This window comes from Limulus polyphemus, unplaced genomic scaffold, assembly GCF_000517525.1.
Source record: "Limulus polyphemus unplaced genomic scaffold, Limulus_polyphemus-2.1.2 Scaffold5065, whole genome shotgun sequence".
In the NCBI taxonomy this organism is placed as follows: Eukaryota; Metazoa; Arthropoda; class Merostomata; order Xiphosura; family Limulidae; genus Limulus; species Limulus polyphemus.
The window spans coordinates 43,605-56,833 of record NW_013670675.1 but is presented as its reverse complement, the minus strand read 5'-3'; the positions used below and the strand labels follow the sequence as shown (position 1 = coordinate 56,833).

Genomic DNA, 13,229 nt, shown 5'->3' with positions numbered 1-13,229 from the left:
TATATATATATATATATATAAACATATATTACCAAATTTGGTTATATATATATATATATAAACATATATTACCTCACTGTCTGAATGTATTTTCTTATACATTCATATGTTTTTCTTAACCTTCTGTGATTTCAACACTCAGCAGTAAATAGAGAAAAAACTAACAGACTGAAAAGCTCAAAAGTGTATTCTTATACAGAGTTTCAAATTATGCTTTTAAATAGTTAATTTGCAATTATTTGACCAGAAACTTATTAATTTAGCAGAACAGCACATACATGAATGTATAAAAACATCTCAAAAGATGTGTTTTTCTAAGTGAATTTCTTTTCATCTTTTCAAGTTCAAATGTAAAGCACTGTAATAAAATTTTACGCAACATAGAAATTTTGCTTTAATATTGAAAAATTACTTGTTTGCAGTGATTCTCCTATGATACTTTTATTAATGTATAAAAGAAAAAAAGCAATGCATGCATGCTATATGGTTCAAATTAGTGAAGATACTTCAAGAAATACATGGTAAAATGAAACAAAACACTTCCACATCATTTGTTCATAGAAATGTGACAATGTACAAGAGCATAAAATAGTAACATGCCAGCTTAGCCTACTTATATTACTAAAAACTTTATTATGTACCCATAATGGATATGCACTGAAGACTTAATCAAAGTCAGTAAAATATTTAATTAAATTCTCCTCCTCCCACAGTTAACACTATAAGTATATTTAAGAGTATTTACAATTTGTAAATAACAAAGACTAATAAGAATAAGAGAGATAGTACAATAACTTTTACAATAAAATAAATGACTAATCAACATACCTAAAACCACTAATTCAACTTCAGCTTCATCTTTGCCAACTTCATTCTCTGCAATAATTGTGTACAATCCAGTGTGTTTACGCTGAGCATCAGTAATGTTCAGCTTTGTGTTGTAATCCACATTAATGATTTCAATGTGCTCAGTGTTCTCCACAACCTAAAAATAAATTAGTATAAAATCTAAAAATCCATGAAATTCACTTCAAGTAAATATGGACTAAGAAAATAAAAACCAATGTGACAAAAAGAAATAAAAAATTAAAAGTGAATAAAAAACATAAAACATTGTTTATTTTGGATAGTTGTGCAAAGCTACACAAGGATTATCTGCATTAGATGTCCCTAATCTTGAACTGACAAACTAAAGGGGTGGTAGCTAGTGAACCGCACCCACTTGCAACTCTTGGGCTGTTATCAAATTAGCATCTCTATCTAGGGAGGAACAGACAATCAAGATGAGCAGAAGAAACCAACTGGCACACATAACGGACAAGATCTCTGGAAAAAGGTGATCCCATGGCATGAATAAATTATTGTGGAAACCCCAAAGAAGAGTATTGTATGCCAAGTATAATCTGATACAGAAGGTGATGAGGGTCATTAAGATTATATACAGACAAGATTGATGAAAAAAAGGGGATCCCTTGGCAAGAATACATTATTGTGGAAACCCCAAAGAAGAGTATTGTATGCCAAGTATAACCTGATATAGAAGGTGATCAGGGTCATTAAGATTATATACAGACAAGATCCCTGGAAAAAAGGGAATTCCAAGGCAAGAATACATTATTGTGGAAACCCCAAAAAGGAGTATTGTATGCCAATTATAACCTGATACAGAAGGTGATCAGGGTCATTAAGATTATAAACGGACAAGATCCCTGGAAAAGAGATGGATGAAAAGGTATGTTCTCCTTTTTAAGCTGCCCATAACTTAGGAAGAAATGAGCAGTCAAGGAATAAAATAAAGGAAGAAAAATAAGTGTGGGAGGCATCCATTACATAAAGATCAGGTGTGAAAGGACCACAAGCAAAAGGAAGAGATAAGGAGCAAGTGGCCAAGGATTCAAACAGGGACTGCATAAGAGTGTGGAGAACCACATTACAGTCCAGTCAGGCAAACGAATTGGATGAAAAGGATGATGAATTACGAAGGACTGAAACAAGGTGGAAATAACAGGGAAGAAAAAGAACCACAGTAAAAAAGGTAAAAGGTAGCTAACAAATCCACCCAATAATCCGTGCTGGTAGAAACTGACAATCCTTTGTTAAACAACCAGGTAAAGAAAGCTGGAAGGTAGTCAACAGTAGGATAACCTGGTGGTAGAGAGTGGGGGATGGATCAGTGGCCAGAAACATGTCACTTGCATTGATAGATAAAAAGAACAGAAGGGTAACAGGAATGAGATAAAAGAAAAGTTATGTGGTTGGAGAAACATGACCGGCAATAAGGGACAAAATCCCTAGCTGAAAGAGTTGGAGCAAGCAAGAACAGTAAAAAAAGAGGTAAAGGAAGATGTGTCCTGGATATCAATCAGTGGAGAATAGGAAACCAAGAATGAGCTGGTCAATAGAACCTCACAAGGAATGCCATGAATCATTACCAGGACGTATAGGAGAATTACATTTAAACTTAAAGAAACAAGTCCATTAAAGACGGTGCCAAGGAAAAGAAGGAAGTTAATTTCAACTGCATGTGCTTATGGAGATATACTGCAGATGTGTCACCCTCTTATTGGTGGAGAGCTATTATCACATGTTCATATCAAAACACATGTCTTAGGTGGGAGATAGTTCAAGGCTAGTGACAAACGTGACAGGAATAGTTACTGTGTGAAGAGGTAAGTGAATCCTTTTGGAATTTTTGTTTTGTTAGTTTTTTTGTGTGTAGAATTCATGTCTTTGATTACCATGCTATATGAATATATATAATTATAGCATTCTTTTTTTTTAGTTTGTTTTTGTTTAGTGTAGAATTAATGTCTTCAGTTACCATGCTGTATTAATAAATATTTACTGATTATAATTTCTCTATTGATAATGTTATAGAGAGTCAGTTTTCATAAAATATTAGAAAAAAAACAAACAACTGAACTATCATGAAATCATGGAGACAGCCTAGTAAAATAAACATTATTTAGGTTTTAATTAAATTTAGAACTTTTTGTTTTCAAAAACTATAATTTTATAAGTGTACAATTCCAAGCTGTAGCTGTAATATTTTGTAAGTTAGATTTTACGATTCCTACAAATTACCTTTTCTTTCACCATCCATGTGACTTTGGGAGGTGGCTCTCCTCTAATGTTCACATCCAGTTTGATATTTTTACCTCTCTTAACTGTGGTGGTATCCAGGTTGGTTCGATCAATATATGGTTTTACTGTAAGGAAACAAAAATGTAAACTATCTAATTAATACTTTGTTTCGAACAGATGTTTCAGATTAAACTGAATTATCTAATGTTAACTTACGTTATTCTAAGATGACTAGATGTGAGTTTAAGAGTATAATAAAATGATACTTATATTTTAGAACAACTCTAAGATTTTAGATTTTCAACAAGACAATTTAACTACACATGGTATCAAAGAGCAAATACTTACACCAAATTTATAGAGTATAAAAAATCACACTTGCTAACAGTAAAAGAGTCAATAAGACTATAAGAAAGGGTTATATACAGCCATATAATTATTTTCTAGAAGTCTAGGATTCACAAAATATTCACTGGTTTTGCTAAAATTACATAAAGCACTACAAACTATAAAGAAAAGGAGAAGGTAAACTTGAGACTCACATCTACGATGTTTTACTAAGTGATTGTTGGTGGCATCACTTGGCTCACCAGGTCCAGCTTTATTGACAGCTACAACACGAAACTGGAATTCTTGCCTTTCTTTCAGATCAGGTACCTTAGCTTCCAACTTATCACCGGGAACTTCAACTGCTTTCTCCCAGTTCAAGGTGAATTTCTCTTTTTTTTCAATAAAGTATTTTGTGATAGGAGCACCACCATCACTCTTGGGAGGTTGCCACTTCAGGTCAACACTTACATTATCCCAGTCAACTAATTCTGGAGTCCCTGGCTTACCTGGCTCATCTAAAATACCATAATAAATTTTACTTAAAAGAAAAAGTACCTCTAAACTCACGAGACAAAGTAAAAAACCGAGTGAAGTCTAGATGTACGGAAAGAAACTAAATATAAGAAGTTGTAAATGTTTTATAAAATAAAGGTTTTCTTATTAATACAACAAAAGATTGTGTGTCCTATTAAAAAGCACATCTGTCTAACTCAAACTAGACCTGCTTTCCACTTTCCAATTCAGTGTCGTAAACCATATAAGAGTTACTGAAACAATTTTCTGTGGGTTTGAAGACTTATAACAAAGAACATCATCATATTCAGACAATAAATGATATATCTACACATTGAACTATGTTTATTAAAACAAGCTTTTACATACTATATAGTATAGCAGAACTAGTATTGCCAGAATGTTTTAAATATGGACAACATTATAGTAGTAGCATGCACAAGACCATGCACAACAATAGCAGTAGTGTATTGAGTAAGTGTCCAAAGATACAGTAAATAAATATATTAAACAATACAAGTAACAGAATTTCAACAAATACATATAAGTGTGAGTGTTGAAACAATTTAATTAAACTTCAGATTTTTTGTTTTTGTTTTTAGTAGTAAAATTCATGAGTGTCTGAAACACATGCTTAGGAAATCTAATTATTTTCATTTTGATATAAAAGATCAGCGCATAAACTTATAGTCTTATCTAAAGAAATAAAAAGAAACTATATGAAACCTGGCAGAAACCTCTACAATTAAAACTAACATTTTGTATTCTTGAGAAAACCTAAAACTATCTTTGATATATATATATATATATATCATACAAACATTACTAGTTAATAGTTCCAAGAACGTAACTAAAAAAAACCCAGCAAGCTCATAAACATCATGTACCAATGCTAAACACAATATAACTTGATAACCATCTTCATGAACCTTAGGAACTCTGTATATAATACCAGAATTATTGGTTTTATTTTATAATATTCGTTTTTTCATCAACCAATTTTCTTTGTTTAATTTTAGAAGATAACTTCATAACTTATCATATCTAGTTTTAGTTGGATATATGTCTGATTTTACAAATTTAGTTCTATCATTTAAAATTTCTTTAACTTTATTAATATGATTAATTTTATTTAAAATAACACTATTTGCTTTGTCTGGTTTTATAATCATTAGTTTTTCATCTTTACTTAAACTTTCTATTTCATATCCTAAAATAGCTTTGATATAGTCTCTCTATACTAATATTCCTGTAGATGAGACTATAACTCTAAACATCTGTACAAAAATGAAAATAATTAAATTAGATTTATCAATCAAGTGTTTCAAGAGCTTCAGATTTATGCAAAAAATTAAATAATAAAATGTTATATCTAAGAAAATGAAACAAAATAAATTAGAGATAAATGAAATTCATCAACACATTAAAATTTTGCTCTACTGAAAACACTTAGAAGCCTAACATGCATTTTATTCTCAGATAAATCATAAAAGTCTGTCAGTTAAGGATTAATGTCATTAATCAAATCAAATCAAACTATTATTTTTAATTCCATGAGTTAATCTAAATTGTGCTTCAGTTTTCTTTGAACTAATGATCTGGCCTCCTCTTTTTCTGCAGTGAATGTTGTTCTAATAAATTTCATATTGACATAAATGGTCAGCAAAAGCAAACATTTCATGCATGTTTCATTGATGATCTCACACCCGGACATACAGTGTATTTCTTATCACATTCCAGCTAATAGACTGATCCATTTTGTCTATCTTAAGATGTGGGATATACCTTTGTACATTTTGAAATTGTTTCTCAATTGGAAAGAAACACTATTGTTGTTTTGTGAGAAAATATTCCAATTTTTACCTTCTGAACACCTATCATCATGAAATGGATTTTTGTTGACTTTTGTTTTCATATTGAATTGATGCCATTAAAGTTTCTTCAAAATTTTCACCATGTCTCCAGATGACAAAAATTTAGTCAATGAAATTAGGTTTTCTGAATTTGTTTTTTTAATGTCTCAACTTTATCCTTTGTCAGTAGAATATACCACAACTGATTTGTTATATTTTAAATAATATAAAGAAAGATGCTCACAAGGTAGAGACTTTTTGATAATGTAACATCAAAATTAAGTCCAAGGGATAATAACTTTTCCTGGTAAATCAAACTGAGATTAAAAACATAATTACATATTCTAGGAGTTAATAAAGCTCAGTTGTATTATTCAACACTGAGCAAATTTCTGTACATTATCTGTTCAAATGTTACCAGAACATTCATAAATCTATTCTATATGGTGTGTTACTGTTACAATTTGAAAACATATGCATGTTTCTGCTATCTTGTTACCAATATTTAACTTTGTTTTCATGAAAACACTACTTCGGACACCTAATGATATTCCCACTACTGGATACAAAAGCTTGTTTCAATAAACAATTGAATGAGTAGATATCCTGTTTAGTATCTAAGTAATATATGGCCACGTGATACGAGTCCTAAAGTATATTTAGCATTTTAAATCTAAAATAACACCTTGAAAATATAAGAAATAACTTAAATCCTCATCTTTATGCTTTTCAATAATTCCCATTATTCATGAACATTTAAATATTTTGAGATATTAACTTTATTAATTCATAAAAAAGTCAATTATCTTACCATAAGGATTTTTGGCAACAATTGGTTCAAGAGTTTCTAGTGGTTCAGAGTCTCCTTCGTCATTCAAAGCTGCTACACGAAACAGGTACTCTTTCCCTGGAGTCAAACCTGTCACTTCAAAATCTGGTTTGTCACTCTTTCCACAACGAGTCCATCTTCCAGTTTCTTTGTCAAGTTTTTCAATTTCATAATGCTTGATAGGAGTGCCACCTTCGTCTTTAGGCTTCCTCCATTTCAGTTTGCATCCTTCTTTATGGACATCATTAACTTCCAGTGGACCTTCTGGTCTGGAAGGTTTTCCTGACAAGTTAAGATAAAAGGAATTCACTTCACTAGAACAAAATTAAAACATGTATTAAACTATAACTATTAAAGCTTAAGAAATCATATGAGGTTCTTCTGAAAGATACTTAAGCTAAGTATCAGATATAAAATTATCTGATACAAGGATTTTTACACATTCAGAGACAATTTCAGTTCAAGAAAATCCATTATTATGCTGCTTAACTTTAATTACTGTTTTCTCCAGTCACATTTTATTAGCACGATTGAGAACATGAATTAAAGCAACATAATCATCAAATCCAATTAGAAAAGAAAAAAATATTTTTAACATGAAACAAAACTAAATTTGAATATTGGACAATATTACAATATTAACTTGCACCCACAGCCCCAAACTACAGAGCACTTTTATGAAGCAATGGGTCATGAACCGTGAATTCTCAGATTCACAGTCTGGGTATGCTAACCATTACACCATACTCAGCCCTTAAAAGAAGAAAAATAAAGAATTTTATTTTCAGCTTCTTTAATGAGAACCAGATAATTAACTGTGAAAGAAATAGACACTCAGAAAGAATAAGATGTAATAAAGGATCATAATTTGAGTCCTAAATCAGTAAGTTCAAGCTCATTTTAAATTGAGTAAATACAAATAGTTTGAAATCCTGCATTAAAGTAACAAATACAAATTTACTAAATTTACTACTATTAATATTTATTGTACATTCTATATTACAAACGAGATGATTTTTGAATAAATAAACAGACTGAAAACATGTATAATATTATACTAATATCATTATAATTTCAGCATTTTGAATTTAAAAACTGATATAAAAAAATCTCTGAAAGGGTTCTTACCAAGTACTGTTAGTTCAGCTGTGGCTGTGTCCTTGCCTGATGAATTTGTTGCTGTGATTATGTACTTCCCTGAATGTTTTCTTGTTGCCTTATTCACAGTGATGTCAGAGTGGTAGTCTCTATTTTCTATTTTGATGTGCTCATCATTACTAAGTTTAACTCCACTCTCACCAAAAGTCCACACTACATCAGGTGGAGGTTCACCTCTAATGTCTACTTCAAATTTATGAGATTTTCCTACCTTAATCACCACACTGACGAGGTTGGTACGGTCAATCATAGGTTTCACTGTAATCAAATAAAATTTCTGTGTTTATCTGTAACAATTAAAATTCAATGAACAGTAGTCTTAAGATTTTAAAGAAATATTAATTTTTCATTGACAAGCTGACTTTAATTAGAATTTTAGCAAAACAAAGGTATAAATGACGACATAAATTATTTTTAGATATTAATGTTTTTTAACGATTTACTTTAAATTATTATTAATTAAAATTGTCAATTTATTGTTTTAAGTTTCACCCCCCTACACAATTATAAAAGACAGTACATAAAACTAATTAACCATTGCAATAACAATATAGAAACAATGTTTGTCAACAAACATCAATAAGAAACCACTTCCCCATACTGTCATATTTGTCATTAAGGTTGTACATATTCTCAGTATTAAATACTTACAGTATCTGTGTTTTACAATGTGGTTCTTAGTAGCATCACTTGGTTCACTCAGTATTAAATACTTACAGTATCTGTGTTTTACAATGTGGTTCTTAGTAGCATCACTTGGTTCACTCAGTATTAAATACTTACAGTATCTGTGTTTTACAATGTAGTTCTTAGTAGCATCACTCGGTTCACTCAGTATTAAATACTTACAGTATCTGTGTTTTACAATGTGGTTCTTAGTAGCATCACTTGGTTCACTTGGTCCAGCAATATTGACTGCCCGGACACGAAACTGGTAAACCATGTTTTCCTTAAGGTCAGGTACTCGAGCCTCGGGCTTTTCATTTTCTGTTTTCATGGCTTCAACCCAATCTGTGGTAAACTTATCCTTCATTTCAATGATATAATGAGTGATAGGCTTGCCTCCATCACTCTCTGGTGGGGACCATTTCAAGTCAACCCGGGTGTTATCCCAGTCAACTATGTCAGGAGCTGAGGGCTTTCCTGGTTCATCTACCAGCACAATATAAATAAAGGTATAGATCTAACACATACCTTATGAAATATGAGCTGCTTACACAAAAATTGCTAAATATACTTAATCAAAATGATATTTCAACCTTCCTCTTTTTTTAGGTCAAAATTTCATTTTACTCATGGCAAAAATTGGAAAAAACTCAAGCATATTAATCAAAAGTAAATTTTTTTGTTAATTTATGTCCTTTTTTTTACATAAAGCATTACTTGTGTCAACAGAACTGCTATTAAAACGTATGTAAAGTCTTTTTAGATATTAAATTAAATATTGGTACCAATAATTCTTCTTATAATCAATTAAAATGTTGGTAAGCATCTTTAAAAAAATAAATAGTCCTGAAATTTGATGAAAAAATATTCTAAAAAACTGTATGTTATATATTATATAATTAGCATGACTGAAACACAAATTGCCCAATATTCTGACTCCAAGTAAGACTATATATATAGACACACACATTCACATGAAACAACCAACAGAGAGAATTTATATGCATATGAACCTCAACTATTTTTTCACTAGTTTTAAATATGTTTGTAAAAGATGTTGGTTCTAGAACAAGTTTGAAGTTTTAAAAAAGAAAGAAGCTTGTTCCAGAAACCAACATATTCGACAAACATAATTTTCAGCTACTGATGTTGTAGTTATCTTAATTCAAACAAAAAAACAAGTCCAAGTTCATATAAATTCTCTCTGTTGTTAATTTCATATAAATATATGTGTGTGTGTGTATATATTTGTACTGAAAGCCTGTAGTTGTAAAAATACTGCCATCAATAGTCTTATTTGGAGTCAGAATGTTGGACAATTTGTGTTTCAGTCATGCTAATTATATGCATATGTTAACATCTTCCTACACTGAAAAAATAACTCTAATAGATACTTACCTTCACCACATAATAGCATTTCTTGACTTGTGCTGCCCTCTATTTGCACAATTTTTGCTCGCCAATAGCCTTGATGCTCCCACCTACTCTCATGATTTCACGTGGTATAACTGCACTGTAGCATGCAAATGAGCATGCAACAACCATCCACTAATAGGAGTGTGATACACCCTCCTAGTGCAGCTGACTCCCTCTATATTGTAGACAACTCTCATAAATTTCAGATTAGGCAAAAAAAAAGATGCACCAAAAGTGGGAAAGATGTGTGGGAAGTGTGAAAGGAGGTAAGTATCTACTGGAAATACATTTTAAGTCCTGAAAAATGTTAACTTCCAATATGATACCTTACTCCGCTCACATAATAGGTACAATCTCACATTGAAACGGTGGAGGGACCTGTGCAAAAGTTACCTTGATAAACACTCTTCAGAAGGCACTCAAAAAGAACCCATGTAGTGTGACACCCTAATATAAATAGTCACATTTATGGAAGACTGCACCCCATCTGTACCAGGTATACTCTTGACTCTTGTCAAGATATATGTTGCTAAATCAGGTGGGAAAGATGTGTGTCCAACATGTAATTGGATGCATCAGATGGTGTAGAGTGGCTAGAAGACATCAGACCATATTCAGTTGGTCAACTCCAGTCCAAAACCAAGCGAAATTTGGTATTTGTCTTCCGGTCCATAGTAGGAGGACGATCCTAACCATATTCACCTCAAAACCAGGAAGCAGAAGGGAAAAACAACTTCTGTTCTTATAACTAGCTATTGCACGTGTGCAGACCACTACACAACCAACACCAGGCCACATGGGAACCCTACTACCAGATAATGGTAGGAATGGGAAATACAAATGTGGTGGGTCAACTTCTGTCTAAAACCAGTTGGCTTTGGGAATTTTTCATCCATTCTGTGGTAGGAGGAGGTTCCCTACCAATCATATGTATGAAGACTTATGTTGACTGGTCCTATGCCAATCCAATACCAGACCACCCTGGAACCGACATCTAGGCAGTGGTAGGTTGTAGAAAAGCTAGCCAAAGGATTATACTGATTGTGTTTGATTCAACTAGTCCAAAACCAGGCAGCATCGGATATATGTCTTCTGGTCTGTGATAGGAGGATAGTACTCACCATCTACATATCACTGCTATATTCTTTACTGAGTGAAATTGGCCACATTCAGAAGGAAGCCACCATGATCAACCATCCCAGAGGCTAGGAACTTGATAGTGGCAAGGATTCCCATACTCCACTGGGAGAGGAGGGATAACAGAGTCCAGAGAAATGTAGCACCATAAGATAGTGCACTGGGTGACTACAAAAACCCTATTTTGAAAAGCAGGCTGGTCCTGATTTATTTGACTAGGATCAGAGGGATGGGTAGAGATCCTAACACTGTATTACTCATGACAGTCCATGAGTTGATACAGTCTGGTGCAGGCCTTATTTATGAAACATGATACCATAAAGCAGCTTCCAGCAGTCTTGTGAAACACCCCATCTCTTCAGTGAGTGCTATAGACTTGTACAGCCATATGGTGTGGATTTACGTTTAAGTATATTTGGACAAGCACCAGTCGCCATAGAGCAGGATCTGGGAAAGGAGAAAGGGCCAATGTAAAGGAAAGAAATAAAAAACTAAGAATTTACCCTTTCAGATTCAAAATGAGGTATGGAGAATCGCATCGGGCAGCAACACATAGCCTGAGGAGGAGGAGAAGGCCAAATGATGCAGGTAGTGGGCAATAAGCATGTGAGGCATAGTCCACATGCCAGCCAACACAATCTCTTCCAATGGACGATGGAATTGGGCAGTCAGGGAGAGGGTGAGATGACAAATCTGGTGGGAGTAAATATGGAAAATATGACAAGAATCCTCAGATAAAAACTGGACAACCACCCCAGAGGCTGGACAAAATTCATGCATGAAGACAGAGTGTAGATAAAGCAGGGTGAAGGACGAAGGACTAAGGCTGCAGAAGAAAGGATCAGGAAAGTGAAAGAGGTATGGGAGGAGATGATCAAAGGAGGTTCAACAGTGGAAACTACAGATATGCAGTCCAGAATGGGTAATTAGAATAATTCGACATGCAGTGTTCTGTATATGAGAGAGAACACGAGGAAGAAGATGGATGGGAGGATAAGCATACATGTAAAGATTGGTTCAATCCTGACTAAAAACATCCACTACTAAAGCCGAAGGATGTGGTACAAGTGACCAGAAGAGGGTAAATTTTGTATTGAGCTGGGTTGGGACAAGATAGTCGAACTGCCACAAGATTCAAAGCACTTGGGATGTGACAAGCAAGAAGACAGACCTGCTGAGATTAGGCTCAGAAATGCGGATTTGAAAGCAAAGAAAATGAGATCGAGTGCATCCTTAATAATTGCTGTAAGAAATAATGGTTGAATTGTCAGAATGGATCAGGACCAGGTGGTCCCATACCACTGGAAGGAAATGATCCAAAGCCTTATGAACAGCTAGGAGTTCCAAAAGGTTGACGTGTAAGGAAGAATCGACCATCAAACAGTGACCAGCTATCTTCTGAGAATCCAAATATACTCCCCATCCTTTAGGAGAAGCTGTTCAGCATGGACTCAAATATTAGGTGAGGAGGGAAAATTAAAAATCCAACATCAGGGCAGAATAAAGAAGGAAAAGAGAGATGAGGTAACATACCTGAGGAATTATGTCCGGAATGCAGATGAAGAACGAGGTCAATAGAAAGAGGTAGAATAGGAAAGCACAGTAAAGGCAGGAGGTGGGAAAAGGCTGTCCAAATCGTTTTCTTCAGGAACAGATTCTCCAGGGAAAGAGAGATCTGCCCAGGGTTTTGGAGAAGTAGCTGGCCACATGATAGACTTTAGCTCCCAATGCATCAAACCATCTTTTCTTCACCATAAGGATTTTTTGCAACAATTGGCTCATCAATCTCCAGTGGATCTGATTCTCCTTCTTTGTTAACGGCTTTAACCCTGAACTTGGGAGTCAAGCCCTTTACCTTGAAACCATCCTTTTCAGGTCCAACCTCACCAGTTTCAGTATCCATCTTTTCAATAAAGTATTCTTTCAAATCTTGTCTAACAGTATCCTTAAGCTTTTTCCATTTCAGCTTGACATGACTGTCATGGACTTTCTCTACCTTCAGTGGTCCTGTCTGAGTTGTTGGCTTGTCTGGAAAGTATGGAACCTGAAGCCACAGAAGTAGTAAGTGCTGTTGGTTCAGTAGTGGAAGGATCCATACCAGGAGAATACATTATGTGGAAAAGAAAAGAAACTTCCACATATTTTTTCTTTTAACCAAGAAAAAATGACAACAAACTAAAGTTGTCAATACAGTAGTATTAACCCTATTGGCACAGGTACTCTTTACTGCGCATGACACAAGG

At 33.6% G+C, this 13,229-nt stretch overlaps 1 protein-coding gene across 1 annotated transcript in view; it reads right to left on the bottom strand.

Annotated features, from left to right (window-relative positions):
• LOC106472072 (twitchin-like) overlaps nt 1-13,229 on the bottom strand; it is a gene marked incomplete at both ends in the record, with an annotated part of 59,738 nt that overhangs the window by 15,013 nt on the left and 31,496 nt on the right. Inside the window, 6 exons of the mRNA XM_013932702.2 lie at nt 829-985; nt 3,085-3,209; nt 3,627-3,929; nt 6,592-6,891; nt 7,738-8,025; nt 8,617-8,919. Of these exons, the coding sequence (XP_013788156.2) occupies nt 829-985; nt 3,085-3,209; nt 3,627-3,929; nt 6,592-6,891; nt 7,738-8,025; nt 8,617-8,919 (1,476 nt within the window). The remainder of the gene's footprint in view (nt 1-828; nt 986-3,084; nt 3,210-3,626; nt 3,930-6,591; nt 6,892-7,737; nt 8,026-8,616; nt 8,920-13,229) is intronic.